The 16,976-nt window shown below is 34.2% G+C and overlaps 1 protein-coding gene across 1 annotated transcript in view; it reads left to right on the top strand.

Moving 5' to 3' along the window:
* The window catches only part of LOC134540725 (nose resistant to fluoxetine protein 6-like), a 159,327-nt gene that overhangs the window by 131,870 nt on the left and 10,481 nt on the right, over nt 1-16,976 (top strand). Inside the window, exons 7-10 of the mRNA XM_063383620.1 lie at nt 10,253-10,421; nt 12,316-12,509; nt 13,825-13,966; nt 14,054-14,243. Coding sequence (XP_063239690.1) covers nt 10,253-10,421; nt 12,316-12,509; nt 13,825-13,966; nt 14,054-14,243 — 695 coding nt within the window. The remainder of the gene's footprint in view (nt 1-10,252; nt 10,422-12,315; nt 12,510-13,824; nt 13,967-14,053; nt 14,244-16,976) is intronic.

The raw sequence follows: 16,976 nt of genomic DNA on the forward strand, positions 1-16,976 counted from the left end.
AAGACGGCAGAACATTTACAAAGTAAAGCAAGTAAATTGGATTGTAAGTATAAATTTAAAACAAATATTGGAAAAAACAGGCTTTGTATGACAATACAAAGATAATCAATCTGATTTTATTATGTTTTTTTGGGTACATTAAAGTTATTACATATTTTGTTTTTAATTACCTGTAATTATCTCCAAAACTTTCTTATCTGTTAAACACATATCGCGTGAAATTTTAACAAACGTTTATGAGCAATAACTTTTTATGTCACTAAAAAATAACATAATATATAATAACAAATAATTTCAAGGCTTTGGAGATTTAAGTTAGGTACTTATACTACTCTGAAACAAATATGGCCAGCAAGTAAATATCACAGAAGGCGCAGAAAGTGAAAACAAGTGCAGAGTATTATGAGCACCAAAAAAAAAAAAAAAACTAACATTTAATTTACTTTACCAGGTTCATCACACAAAAAAAGGTAAAAGTGTCAGAAAACAGTAAAATTTACAAGTCACCATGTACAACAGTCAACATATCAATATTAGAAAAATTACTGGCCATTTAAGAAAATAACGAACACAAAAATGATACTAGGCTCACCAATAACATTCATAGTCTCGTGAACCTCCCCCTCTCTCTTTCTGATGTCATTGATTCATGCTGGTGTCGTCTTGATGGTCCTTGCTGTTCCTTACTGAACTGTCTAAAACCCCGAGTATTTATAGCCTAAATTCCTCCCGCCTTCCCTCCTATTACCTCTCAAAATCTATACATGAAATAGAAATTCTGGGATGGTTACAGATATTTCGAAAATACTTCACTGTACTCCAAACAATGGATACACAGGCGAATCTTCCGGTTGTATTATTCTTCTTGCTAAGATATTGGTTGGTACCTCTGAGTTTTAAGCTGTTTTGGAATGATATCTCATGATTTTGCTTGAATAGTACTGTCTTAAACAGCACAGTAGCCTATCTATGACTTGTAATCTCAGAATATCATAATTTCACACGGTAAACAGGTAAGGTTATGTTTCTCTCGTGTCTTTAAATGTTTTAATGTAAAAAGGTTAACCCCAAAATTCTGGTGACCGATACACACAGTCACATTCTCCTCCCCTTAAAACGTCACTGCAGGAGGGTACCTTCTTGCTGGTGATAAAAAAATATTGTGATGGCCAGTCTCAAGTCACTTCTTTACCTGCCAGTATCTCTACAAGTCTAGAAGCCGATATAATAAAGGAAACATACCAGGGTAACTACTGGTGCTGGCGCTGCCATAGGTGCTTATATGTAGTTCCTGGTTCTGGAACTTGCTTTCTGATGTAGATGGTGGCTGGTGTGATTCTGTGGAGTGGGTGATAAACCTTAAGGTAGTGGTCCAAGTCTTAATGGAGCTGATGTACTTGCAGGTAGAGTAGAGTCATTCACAGAACCAGAGAGACAAGGGCGTGTCCTAAGTAACCCAATATTTACCCTAAAAATGTGGAGAGAGAGAAAAAAGTAAGATACAAATGTTATGATTATAACAATTTTTATATCATTATTTCACAAACATAACACTGAAAACTATGTCACAAATTAATTTTGTCTATATCCAATAACATCCACTATTAACATATCACAAAAATTGACAAGATAACATACTTATTGAAGCATTTAGCTTTACATACAATAGCCACAATATATTTGATGTATAATTCATACATAATCATAAAAAATCTCATATTTAAGAGTAAGTTCAGCATTTACTGGTAACAAAGCTCTTTACAATCTTAAAACACTAATTAGCTAGCTTCGAGAAAAAAAACATTATTGAAAAAAAATATCACACTTTCTTAAAACCTATTCAGACTTGAGAAAGATGACAAAGTTTTTCTTTTTAAGTGTCAATGTGTTTATTTTGCCCCCCGGGGCTTTTTTCTTTTTCAATGATTGGTGAAGACCCTCGAGTACCACTTACACTGTTGTTAATTTGATAATCATAAATGGCCCTTATCAAACTTAGCTCACAAATAACCAACTTTATAACTAAGAAAGTGAGATTCTAATAACATACTAATCTCCCAATTTAAAGGAGACATTAGATTTGTTTACATTGTATTTCACCACTAGGTTTTGGTGGTACTTTGTCAAATTCTTAGCCACTTCACACAAAATATCCTTAATCTTTTCCAGATTGCCTGAATCCCAAACAAATGGGTTCTGGGACGACATATTCACCAAGAGGTGAAATAGGGATCTCCCTAGGAAGAGCTGCGCAGAAGTATGTTTTGTAGCATCATTTACTACATCATTAAAACACAATGCCAGGTAATAAATGGATTCGTGCCACTTGCGCTGTGAATATTCCAAGAGCACCCGAAGAGCTACTTTCAGAGTCGTGTTATATCTTTCCACAATCTTACCTTGGGAATGGTAGGTGTAGTGTGTACTAGCTTACATCCATATGTAAACAACAGATTTTTTTATCTCTACTGATCAGAAATATGTAGCATTATCAAATACAATAGAAACAAGTGATCCAAAAATTAGGAAAAAATATTGTCCCAGTTTTTAACATATTTTACTAACCTTGATGTTTCTCAGGGGAAAGGAAACACAAAATTTAGGAAAGCTGTATACACCTACCAAGATAGCTGTATAACCTGAGATGGTTCATGACAAAGGACCTACAACATTCAAATACAATCATTCCTAAGAGTAACTAGCTATGTTAGCAGCATATTTATCTTCACCCTGAACATTACTTGATTTTGCTTTCTGGCAATTTACACAGACAATTCATTAATCAAAGCTACTGTTTCATCATGCCCTACATGAACCATCCAAAACGAATTGTGATAATAATCAAAAATTATACTACAAATTTAACTACAGAAAATATAAGAAAATTTCCTCCTTTGGTAGTAAACCATAATAAACGTTCATTTAAATTATACTCAGATTTTCCTTCTGCATTACTACACAATATATCCTGATATTCCTTGATAGTAACAAATGATTTTGGGAAATGCTTTAATACCGACACAAAACTTCCCTCAACAGTATTCACCTTATAATCAGGTTGACTATTCCCTAAACCATTATTCTGTACAAATTCATCCTCACAATACATCCACGTAAGCGCATCGACAACTATGTTGTCAGTCCCCTTTACATGATGCACTTCATAATTAAATGCAGACAATTGAACCAACCAACATGCTAGTCCAACAACGGGTTTCTTCAAATAAAGGAGCAAGCTTAAGTCTTAATATTCAGTATACAAGAGAAAATGGCAAAATTCAAGGTATTCCGAAAAATGCTCTATCCCAAACCGACATTACAATCACTCCACATAAATGTTGTATTTCCTTTCAGCCTTAGTCAAAATACCACTAGCATACACATTGGTGCAATATGGCCATTAATTCTTTGACTTAGCACGTGCCTAGTGCAATCAAAATACAAATCAAATTTATTTTCGAAATTGGATAGTTGTAATACAGGAGGTTGACTAAGAGCTTCCCTTAGTTTAACAAAAGCCAATTGCTATTGAGTTCCCAACTTAAAATCAAAATTTTTCCACTTAAAATAATTGAACTGCTCTGCTTACTGCAAAATTTTTTGAATAACTTTAGCATAATATATGAACAATCCCCAAAATGCCAGACTGTTTTCAAGTTTTTGGAAGGAGGGAAAGTTAACTCTGATTTTACCTTCTCAGGATCAGTCCTCAACTCATCGTTAGGAATAATAAATCCTAGATAACGAACATGGTTCTCTGAACAAGAAAACTTGTTAGGATTGACAGTCAAACCTGCCTCCAGCAATGCTTCGAGCACTTGACAGATATTATTTATATGTTCCTCAAAAGATGAATTGTAGATGCACACATCATTAATATAATTGAATACCAAATCATAAACAAACTTTCCTAACACCTTATACAGGATTCTGGACATGACTTGAGGCCCAATATTTACTTCAATAGGTAACCTAGTCTACTAGTACAAACCCCATGGAGTACCAAATGCTACACGAGAATCAAAATGATGTTCACACTGGTAAAACACAGAATTTAAATCCAAAATCTTTAATACCTTCTTTGGCCAACATAATGAAAAACTGAATCAATCAAAGGGATGGAGTTTCGGTCTAAAACAATCTTATCATTAATTTTTCTCGAGTCACAAAAAAAAATTATTCTCCTGGGGACTTCTTAGTCACTAAAAATTGCAGTACTGTCATAAACACTATTATAATCCTCTATGATACGTACATTCAGTTTTTAAATCCGAAATAAGTCTTAAAATTTTTTACCTTAGGGTGAGTTACCCTGTAGGGGACAGAGGCTACTGAATTATTATCTTTTAACTTTAAAACATTATGATATTTATTGCAGTATCCTAACTTGTTAGTGAGCACATCTGAAGATTATATCTTGAGTTTATAATTTCGTCATCCTCAAGCTATAAATTGGCACATTCCTATTCTGAAAGGATATTTTCACCAATGAAACGGGCCTTTGTTCACAATAAAAAAAATCGAAACTTTTATTACGAACATCTACCCTTGCTTGAGTCTTTACCTAAAAATCAACCCCTAATATAATATTGTGAGATAAACCTTCCAAAAGCCAAAACTGCATTATCAATAAAAAATCCTTCGATTTTAATCTCAACTTTAACCAAGGCAAAAGATTTAACTTAACTTTCATCAGCAAGTGAGAAAGACATTACATCATTGTTGAAAAACTTTTACACAGCAAATGATTACAACAAGAGAATCTAATTAATGAATTTTATGCCCCTGAATCGATTAATCCAAGTACCTCATTCCCAAAAATATCAAGATATACATATAATAATAGCCCATTCTTTATCGCCTCACCATATTGATTAACACAGATTAAACCTTGCATCTTATTCTTTACTAGGCTAAAATACTGAATGTAACCATCTTGACCACACAAAAAAACAAACATTTTATTGGCTTTCTACCATAATTTATTCCCACATTTCCACCCTTCTTTTTTAATGTAGCATCATCTTCTGCCTTAACATCTGCCTGGTATCGCGACTCTTTTGGAATAGACTGCTGCTTAACATCAAAAACGTTTCTTTTATCTGTTTAACCTATTGAGAATTTCTTAAATGAAAACAGTTCTTGGTGACATTATTAGTTCTATGGAAAAATTCACACTTTTGAAATGTTGATAATCTAAGTTTATAAACATTACTGGTACTACTGTCAGCTATGGTTAACCAAAATGAGCAACTTAGATAAGGCGGAAGTTTTCTTAGAAGAAACAAAAAAATGACTGCAAGCTGTTGCCATGTTATGAATAATTAATTCAACTATATAAATTTTCTCACAGGGAAAACCTAACACTTCCACAGTATATGTGGTTTCATAAATAAACGATTGCATGGACTCATGGGAACTTTGACTGCTATCTAGTATCTGCAGTCTAATTTTCTGAATCGCAATTCTCAACCTAACATTCCTTAACACTTTTTGATTTAATTTGGTACAGTCCCAGTTTTTGTGGATTTCTTCACTAAAAATATCCTCAAGTAACATGGGAACTTAAAAAAATGCTGCAGCAAAAACAACTTTCTTCCTACAAATACCCAGTTTAATAACATTGAAATTTCTACCAAAAATTACACTACCGAAGACAGCCCTAGACTTTATAGCAGAGGAACTCTATCTACCACACTATTAGGAAGAAATTTCAACTTCTTCAGAAAGGACTCACCTGTTGTACTAACTACCTATCGTCCTTCTTTACCAACGAACTACCTGCAATCCGCAACTGGTCCACCGAATATGCCTTCTGGCATTATAATTCAGCATAATTAAGTAACGTGATCAGGGAAGTCTTGCTTAGGGACTGGATCTATGCAGGACGCGGTCCTGTAGACATGATTGCGAACACCCAGCAACTTTTCCAAACAAAGATTATGCACTGTCAAGACTCTGCCAAACTACACAAGGAAAACATCAAAAGTAAGCAGAGTTCGCAGGAAATAAGGACGGTCCCATCTGGTTCCACTCAGTATATGCACCAACTATTTACTAAATTAAAAGGGATACACTTGCTTTCCCAGATGAGGTCTTACCTGCATATTAAATGTGAATCAGAGGAAATAACCTAAATGCTGAAATCTTTGGAAGATGGAAGGTCATTAACAAAATAAGTAAATTTTAATAAATTTATTGAAGTTTAAATATCAAACCAATACAAAAAAAACAACATTCCATGAACAATACAAAAATTATCAATCTGATCTTTTCACATTTTTAATTTTCAATAAATTTGTTACATCACACGAAATGATCTCCAAAACATTCTCATTTGTTAAATCTATGTATTAAGTTAATTTATAACAAATGTTTTTAAGCAATAATTTCTTAAATCTGTAAAGAATAACAAAATATACAATCACAAAAAATATCGAAATTTTTGAGAGTTACGGTACTTGCAAACAAGTGCAGAGTATTATGAGCACCAAAAAATATATCTTTTAATTTACTTTACCAGTTGCATCACACAAAACACCAAGGAAAAATGTGTCAAAAAACATTAGTGACATTCACAAGTAATCTTGTACCACAGAAAACTTATACATTTTAGAAAAATTAATAGCCATTTAATAAAAAGACGAACACAAAGATTATACTAAGCTCTCCAATAACCTACTTACTCTCGTGCAAACCACCCTTCCCTCCTTTTTCGATGTCACACTCGCTGATATCATTGATTCATGGTGGCGTCGTCTTGATGGTTCTTACTGCTCCATACTGAACTGCTTCAAACCAAACTATCTCAAACTCTCTACGATTAAACAGAAAGTCTGTGACGGTTACAGAAAGTTCTAAAATGTTCTTTTACTGTGGTCCAAAAAATCGATACACAGGTGATTCTTTCCGATTGTATTCTTCTTCTTGCTAAAATATCAGTTGGCTCTTTTGGAAGGAATCCTCATGAAATTGCTTGAGAGGTACGGTCTTAAACAGGACACATCAGTAGCCTATTTATAACTTTTGATGTTTATGCAAAATGATGATTCCACATGGTAAATAGCTAAGGTAGGGGCGCAACATCTAAATTTCCAAAAAGGGGGGGGGGCAATATACCTTTTTATAAAGAATCATCGATCCCCCCTATTGAAGCGGTGGGTCCGGGGGTCCTCTCCCGGGAAAATTTGTATTTCAAGGTTGAAAATGGTGCTATTTAAGCAGTTTTATTATCTAAAAATTGATTACACAGCACTTTATTTGCCCCCATTTGCCCCCACTTCAAGGTTTCAGAGGAGAGCAAAATACCCTGGCCCCCCCCCCCCCCATGTTGATGCGCCCCTGACTAAGGTTATGTTTCTCTCGTTTCATTAAATATTTCTAATGTAAAAAATTAAATCTAAACATCTCGTATCCAATACAAATGGACTCAGTCTTTACTTTTAAACGACATCTTTTATTTTTACATATATTGGAATTTTTCACATATTCAAGAATATATGGGTGCCATTGTTTTGTCTGAAAACTAACTGAATAAATAATGAATAATAAATAAAAAAATTAAATGATATTATAATTATTATTTATAGTTTCAAATAATATATTATATCGTTAAAAAAATTATTGAGAATGTCAAAGTTATCATCTCCATCCAAACTGAGTCTAAAACAATAACTGACAATAAAACAATGTACTTACACATCTTAGTTCTTTTTGTCAATAATAACATAACATAACAAATTAATTAATTAATTAATTACTTTACTTAACAAAATGACTCTACTGTGTGTGACTCTATATTTAAACTTCACTTTAGTCAGCGGCAGTACTGAACCACTGGTTTAGCATACAAGTTAATTAAAAAATAATAATATTTTCTCAAAATTAAGCAGTCTGCGAACAATTGTAACTTTGGTTAACGTCAATCTTTGGAAGCGTTTGAATACTGTAATTTATTATACAACTTGACATAGTTTACTCTCATACGTTAAAAAACGAATAAATCAATAAAAGAATATGAACTGTTGAACTCAATTAACAATTACTCAACCGAACAAACAAAAAAAAAATATATTTAACTTTAATTCTCAAATTAGACGAATTTATATCTTAAAAAACCGAGTGTTCTAAACACCAAACAGAAATTTCATCTTTAAATTGATCAAACGGTTTAAAATTGTTTGTGACTAAAAGGTACACTGTTTAAATACGTCTTGCTTGTTCGAAGAATGAATACAACTTGTCCCTCTGATGTCTGCTGTCGGGTCGGAAGGACTCAGCAAAGCAAACTGACGTCAATAAGACTGACGACTGACGTCACTCACCCTGGACGAACTGGTTGGCGGGCCTTCTTCCTGCTTTCCTGGGTTCGGACCTCGGAAGTATGACTTGCAGACTGCAGTAGAGGTAAATATGTAGTTGGGCGATATGTGTTAAATTTTTTTTATAAAATCCGAAAATAATTTTATTCTATGCTCTTTAACTTTCTCTTTTCATTAAACCCGGCGGAGATAAGAAATTCCAAATACTTTAGGAAATATCTAATTTTTTATTTTTCATCACAATACCTGCGGCGTTGAACATTGTTTTCTTGTTTACGAGTATGACTTTTTTTTGTGGCGTTCACCATTGTTTACCCGCCTCTAACTTAGGTGAGTTTTTAACGTTTCAAATTTTAATGTTTTATTTGTTATTTGGATATTGTTGCGCAAGTAATAAGTAAAAAAAAAAATACGTGAGTTCCTACTGTTCATCCTTTGTCCCTGTTTGTTAGATCAGGTCAGTAACATTATAAATACTTTAAAACTAAACAACCATAAAAATTAATTCATATTATTTTTAATGTTCGCTTAGGTTGAAAGTATTTATAAAGTAACTGACCTTACCTAATCGACCATTTTAATTAATTAGGCATTCACGAACACACGGCAAAATAAAAAATACCGACGGTCGAATGATTGCACAGGTCTTGTATTGCAAAATAAGAACGGCGATATCTCCTAAAGTACCTATTTCTAATTTCTTATCTCCACCGGGATTTATGAAAAGAGTAAGTTAAAAAGCGCAGAATAAAAGTATTTTTGGAATTTAAATTTTTTTTTAACAAATATCGCCCAACTACATATTTACCGCAGTAGATTTACTCCCTTCGGCTTGCCTTTCTTGGTAGTCTCTTTGCGATTAGTCATTATTTTCAAAATATTAACGAACCTCTTCTTCGTACGAGAATACTTCTACACCTCTCACGCTGGATAAACATGGGTGGACTTCTCGATTATAACTGCTAAATCCTTCTTCTATAACAGTCATTTAGCCGTGGTATCGAAGAAATTAAGGTAGCTATCGTTGAAAATGTTCTTTTTTACTCAACGAAATGCACACGTCGCCAATGTTGCAACGCATCATTTTATTGTAAACTTCTTGATATTTCATTAGTTCTGAAATACTAATATTGTCTGCTTTTCTTAATCACTTATTTACAAGTGTTCGCGTTTTTTTAGTAGCACCTGATATAAGCCAGCTTATTAAAGCAGTTTAATAGATCCTTTTATACTATATCGGAAATTAGCATCCAGCTTGTAATAGTCTACGAATTCAACTAACATTCCTCAACATTAGAAAAATATATTGAAAACAAAATAATTGTATTATTTAAAAAATCATAGACTATGTGAACTAATTATCAGTTCACTGTTTGCTGTTATTCCAGAGACTATGAATAATTTTTAGCAGCGAAATCTCGTAGTACGAAATTTAAACTAAATAAAACAATGACATAACATCAATAGACACCTGTTACGAATTAAATTGATCTTACTATATATATATTAATATATATATATATATATTTGTGCGACTTAGTAATATATATTACTAAGACGCACAAGTGCTAACCTCTAAAATTAATGTATTAAGTTCATTTTAATGGAAAATATTTTGTGATGCATTAATGCATATTATATAGCGTCTCGTAAAAAATAAAAATATATAAAATTTAATTCTTTTAGTTCGATCAGAGTAAAGTAACGGTTCTTTCTAAATAAGAGTGTCTTTCGATCGTATTTATTTTTCGTGTAGATTTTTGATTGATTTTATCAATTATATAACCATTCACCTCTAAACAAAATAGTAATGTTATTCGATAGTTTAGGATTGTAAATTTATTTAATAAACGACGTCTTGCACACCTACAAACAGTCCTGCAGCAGTAGTGATGAGTGCAGCGATAACACAGAGCTTGTTGGTTGCCCAGACTGATGCCTGCGTACATGGCGGTGGTGTTCTTCCAAGCAACGCTGTTCCGCCGCCTGGGGTCCGGTCCGCTGTGGCAGGCCGTGGTGGGGCGAGAGAGCGAGCGCTGCCGGGCCAACTGGTGGACCAACTTGCTCTACGTCAACAACTACGTCAACACCGACAGCATCGTACGAATACCATTATCCCTCTGGTATTATAGTATCTGCCTTTAGTTTAAATGATCCTCAATCATTCGCTGAGACAAAGCCTCCACCCAAGGCAACATGGGTATTATCACTGGAGAGATATAACCCCGATTATCTGAAATTAGGAAACGTGGAGGAGGTTGCTGTAAGTTGTAGAATTTCTTCTTTGTATTTCAGTTTCCCTCCCACTAATTTACTACCTCAAAGCTTCATTCTCATCTCCATCTTTAAGTACCCCACATTCCGAGACTTTACACCATCTTCCACTTATTAGTTTAAGTGAACACCACAGTAAAAAAAAATATTTATTTCTGAATATACATAAATAACCGCATAAGTACTTGTTCGTTCCTATATGGTTTTTATCATACACTAGCTAATGCCAGACATGTGTTTCAATGCTTCTTTTATTATTTATGTAATTTTTTTAAAGGTTTTCCCCACATATAATGCATATTTCTATATCTATATCTCTTATTATCTCTTTGTAACTCTATATATCCATACATATCTTATATCTCAATATATTTTTCTATTAATCTCTCCATATCACTCCATCTCTCTTAATTTACCTATCTCTATATCTCCTTTTATAACAATATATCTCTATATATATCTTACGATATATACATATTTCTCTATATCTCAATATATCGGTCTATGTGTATATAAATATAGCTATATTATTCTCTATATCTCTAAACATATTTTTTATCCCTCTATACATCAGTCCCCTCTATAAATATATTAATTTTAATCTTTATATATATATCACCCTCTTTATCTCTCTATATCTCTGTACCTTTGTACATCTATCTGCATACCTTTATCACTCTCCATCACTACATGTTTTCTATCAATCTCTCAATTTACCTTCATTCCTCTCTATCTCACATCAATCGCTCTCTGTTTCTCTATTTTTTATATCTCCCTCCATCTCTCTTTATCCTTCTATATATATATATATATATATATATATATATATATATATATATATATTTCTCTCGACTCGCACACCACCATTATTATTCGGACCATAGAAAAGAGGAACTGACATAAAACACTTACTGGTAATTATCCGATACTACTCACGCGCCACCTTAATTTCTGCTTTATGGGTTGGTTTTATCGAAATACACCCTAAACAGTGACCTTCCTCGTGTTTTAAACATGGAGGTAGTTGGTGTAAACAATCTCTGCTACGTTAATACTTGAAGTCAAAATGAGAACTACCTCTAACTCCACCTCCCCCCCACACAATTTCTTTCTGCATAGAAATAAATTTTTTGGCTATATAGAAAGTTAACCATAAATTCTTGCAGAGGTTTGGTATTATGTTTGTTCAGCAATATGCATTACATAATGACATATTTACGATACTTCTTGGCGAGTTATTTTCAAATTATTAAACCAGTTTTCAGCATATTAGCCTTTGTATAGCTGCGATTTTTTTTCTACCCTATTGCTTCAACTTCAGAACGGTCAACCACTTCATTGACTAATTAATAACTCGAGTGTTTTCACAGTTCATGCGTGCCAAATTTCATAGTGATCGGATGAAAGAGGTATCAATGCAAAAGCGAAATTTTATCAAGAAAAATTAAATTCTACTTTAAGGGTTGATTTTATCAAGATCTTACTTAGGCAGTAACCTTCCCCGTGTTTCAAAGATCAAGTGTGCAAAGTTTGAACTCAATCGGATGATTTTTGAGCGAATTCATAGAAGATGAACATACACAAACATTCATTTTTATGTATAAAATTATGGGATTAAACGTTATGCATCCAGCAGCAGTAATGTCATGATTTCTTGATTTCCTCCGTGAAGGAAATGTTTTAAAATTCGCGTATTGATGGACTGTGCGCCTTGTTGCAGTGCATCATACCGTCTTGGTACTTGGCCGTAGACACTCAGCTCTTCGTCGTGTGCTTGCTGGTGGTGTATGCCATTGGTCGGTGGCCGCGCTGGGGGTATGTCTTGTTGGCAACACTGTCATCACTGTCAGTCCTGGTGCCATTCCTCAACACCTGGTGGAGGAGAGAAGAAGCTCTCCTCATACCAACTGCTGAGTGAGTGCATTTGGCTCTTTCAACACAGTCAATTATTATGGATTGTTTCTCAAATGTAGCTGTATGCACCTTGATGTGTTCGTACATGTATAATTTATTTAATTTTGTATAATCTTATGTTACATAAATACAAATTAATTTTACATTTTGCTTATGTTACAATAATGTCAAAGTTTGCACCTAACATGTAAAACAACGCATAGTAATTTATGACCTCTTAGTTGATGCAATTCTAAATTGCATATATTTTTGAGGTCATTATACTTTAAACCATTTATGAACATAGTCACACGACATACTTCTAACTTATTATTTAAGTGCTGTAAATAGTTCTGTAGTCATGGTAAGCATGTGTGTTCTTTAAACTTTATGGGGGCTTTGTATGATTTTAATGAAAGCAACATTGTTTATAGTACGATTTTAGGTTTCCAAAAATACGAAAGTATGGTCAATGCCATACTAAATGCCACCGAACGATGAAATTAGACGTATCTTGGGTAACATACAAAGATATTTGAGTGAATTTAGAAGGTCCAACACTATATTCATAAACAAAATCCCTATTATTTATCAGTTTCAAATACTAATAATATTACTTTAAGGTAAATTTTACTCATTTAAATATATATAAAACAAGTCATGTCAATAAAACCAACGCATCAGACACATATTTGAAAGAAAAGTTCAACTTTCTAATTTGTAAACGCTATTAGGGTTATAGCATCTGATGTTTGCTGAAAACCATTAAAAAGATTCAATTTTTTACATAATATTTACTTTATGATAGCATAATTGGTATAAATTAATATTTTCTGGTACTAGATATAATTCCCCTGGATCCACCAAGTTTAGACCCCAACTATTAACCGGTATTTTGATCTAGTACTAGCTAACCATTATAACTGCGAGACCACGCTGCGTGCTTTTTAATAAGCGTAATAAAGTGCGTAGTTGCAGAAGTAACTGCCTAGATAGATTGGTATGTGTGATCTACCATGGTTTAGCTGAAGATAGATGGTCAACATCCTGTGTGATTAGCAACGCGTTATAGAATAAAAATCTTATAGTTTTTAATTACCTAAGATAACTTCCGACATTCATTTGAATAATAAAATGAGCTATTCAGAAGTATAGAGCATTTATTTCATGTACCTAAATGCCAATCAGCGATTCTATAAACACTTGCAGTCTAGGAGGTGACCTTTACGGAATGCTAGAAAGCTCTTAGATATTTCTTCGAGTAGTAAATGAAATCATTTACAAACAATAAAGTTTGTGTTATTAGTACTAACTAGTGGTCTGAACTGTCCTACAGTGCAATGGCGAATGTGGCAAAATTCAGGAACTTCAACAGCATGTACGTCAGAACCGAGAACAGAGCTGCGCCCTACCTTATCGGAGTCATCACTGGAGTGATCCTCGCCAGGTTCAGGGACTCGAAGTTCAGGATGAGGCTGGTAAGATATTCTGCGAGCTTACATCCTTCACATACGAGTCAATGTGTTATGAAGGTTATATGGTTCAATTTTCTGTCCTCTTTCCAGGTACCAACATTCATGTGCTTCGCGGCACTGAAGGTAGTTCTGATAGGGAGCATCATGGCCTCCTACCCATTCTACAGACCTGGGTCTTCACACACGCATGTCCAGGCGGGACTGTACGCCTCTCTCAGCAGAGTGTTCTTTGCAGTCTCCACTGGTGGCGTGATCCTGCTTGCAACTTTTGGCACTCTGGGTAGGTATCTATTAGGATATTCAAGTTATAATTTTAAATAATATTTGACTTTGAAACATTATGTGTTGCAGAACCCAAGTAGTAAATACTCAATATTTTTTTATATTATTTATTGTGCATTTTAATTAAAAGCATATTTTATTCAAAAACTTTGTTTTATAATGTAATTTAGTTGATTAGACGTGCATTTACATTGCAACTTCCTAGTATACATAACATACATTTATGTATTTTCCATTAAAGAAAACATCATTAATCTTAATAGGTAATGGTAAATTCAAGACAAAATATTGTACAAAATATTAAAAGGTGGCATATGTAAACAAAAATTACACTCAGTTTTTTTTCATTTTTCTTAATATTTTATTCTATTTCTCATATTGCTTTGTCACATGTCTGTAACAAGTGAACATTTAAACAGAAAAAAATTATATACATGTAAAACTTAAGACAAGTTTAAAACTTTATAATAACAGTTATTATTTTGTAACCCTTAATGTACGATCACACATGAAACAAATTCATTGCAAAAATGTTAATAAATATAAAGTAATAAAACTCAAGTTCTACTTTAATATATACTCAAGGTGTAACAATGAAAAGTTTTTTTTTCTTTTGTTGGAATAAAAATAACTACACATTAAAATTTACCGTTTATACATTATTCTTATTTGTTTTATTCAAAATGACTTTATTTAGAAAAATTTACAACCATTAGTCTGATGAGAGTATTTATTTTTTCGGGCAAATAAACATACCTACCAGACTTTCTACTTGAAAGAAATATAAAGAATGAGACTTATTCATTCAGATAACTGTTAACAAATAAAATTTATATTAGACATTAATATACTTTTCAAATGTTATTTTCAAGTAAAATAAATGTTCAAACTTACAATATTATAACCAAATAACTTACAAATATACCTAAACAACTAAGTATTTAATAATTGTAACTCTTTATGTTCTTACATGCTGCCCAAACAATGTTTCCAGTCATACATCATGTATCCGTTTTCTCAGCCAAGCCATGGGTATTTGTTCTAATTTTATTCTTTAGAGCTGATCATCAGAATTGTTCATCTAGCCATAAAGTATAGTTTGAATTGCCCATGATTCACTTCTCAAGCCACTCTGGCTTATCCTTACTTCATCAGCACTTCCAATGCCCGCCACGCCCAGATCCAACATTTGGCCACTGACCCTCAGTCATGTATCGCACTTCTCGCTACTGGCTGCCAACCACTGGACACATCTCACAAGAGATCTGCTTAGCGGACAGAACTTTGGGGACTTTTTCAAAACAGTATAATATTTAAAAAAATCTGTCTCGCCACTCTGGTGTCGCTCAGAAACTGCCAATGTGCTCCTGAACAAGATTGCTTATTGTGTGTCACTTACTTATTTAATCAAAAAGAATGTCCTAACGTAGTCAACAAACGCTAAATCCCTCAGCATGTGAATTCAATGGCATTATATCCTTACAAAGCTTTGTTGTTCGTCAATGAAGACACCTAATGTACAAACAGGAATATGCCTGGTTGTGTGCTAATAATGTTTAAGTATGTTTAAAAAAATTAATTCATTTTAATATTTCTAATATATAAATTCCATTTCCTTTATTTTATATTACTAATTTACAGATTTACTCCGATCTCGATTAAATTTTGCAAAATTGACTTTCGCAACAAGAGGAAGATAGTTTACTTGCAATGTGAGATTTCGAGAAAACCACACGTCGAAGAAGGAAGTTGATACTTCTTAATTAAATTTCGCTATTGCACTTGCACTTTTGATGCCGTCTGCATCTCCTTGGCAACGGGTATTGCATTTGGTTGTTTTATTCAAGTGTGCCGGAAATTAGGCATTTCGTCACCCTTTTTAATTTGTTCTATAATTTTAAAATTTTTTGGGATTTCTAATTTTTTTAAATTGATCTGGTTGTTAATGGGGGTGATTTACTTTTTGTTAGGCCGGTGTACGCCACGGATTTAAACTTTGTGCCAGTGGACCGAAGCCCCTTTCCCAGGGGGCCAATCTGATATTTTGCTGTCTAATGTGGACATGGTCAGCCCGGTTGAAATTTCTCTCGCCTGCAGTCACGTCCCGAGTTTGTAATTTTAATTCCCTGCATGACCAAAACTGCATAGAGCAGCTTCTGGGCTGCAAGCGGCTACTTCTCAGAGAGCTGCTGTCACGCACACGTATCCCATGGACGGTTGTTCCCAGCTTCGTTGCGCCTTTTGTTTCCCCCACCTTTCCCCCGTAGCTCTGAGAAATCCAGGAGCAGTGACCTGACATGAACTTAGCCAAGAGACCTAAAGAGACCTCCGCGAAACCTAGCGGCAGAAAAAAAGCAACTTTACCCATGGTGGCCAGCGAGCTGAGACTACGCTGGTGACACCTGGCGGCGAGTCAGTTCACCGCCTCCGTGAGTTCCCCTTTACACCGCCAGAGCGCAGCGCCGCTACGCCTTATGGCCCTATGCTTCTTCCTCCCGACCTGTAGAAGTCGATTGTTCGTTGCCTTCGTTTCGGTCCGGTAGAGAGCGCGCATGTCGTGTTCTTGTCACGCCCGCCTCGGACTCCTTCGGAAATTTTCGGCTTAGAACCGAACCTTCCCCCCTCCTCCCTAGGGCTTTAGCGCTTGTTTTAATTAGAAGCCTCGTCCGCCCTCGTGGCACTCAGACCTTTGATCGCGGCTACTGACCACCTCTTCTCGACGTCCTCTGCG

The sequence above is a fragment of the Bacillus rossius genome, chromosome 17, assembly GCF_032445375.1.
Source record: "Bacillus rossius redtenbacheri isolate Brsri chromosome 17, Brsri_v3, whole genome shotgun sequence".
In the NCBI taxonomy this organism is placed as follows: domain Eukaryota; kingdom Metazoa; phylum Arthropoda; class Insecta; order Phasmatodea; family Bacillidae; genus Bacillus; species Bacillus rossius.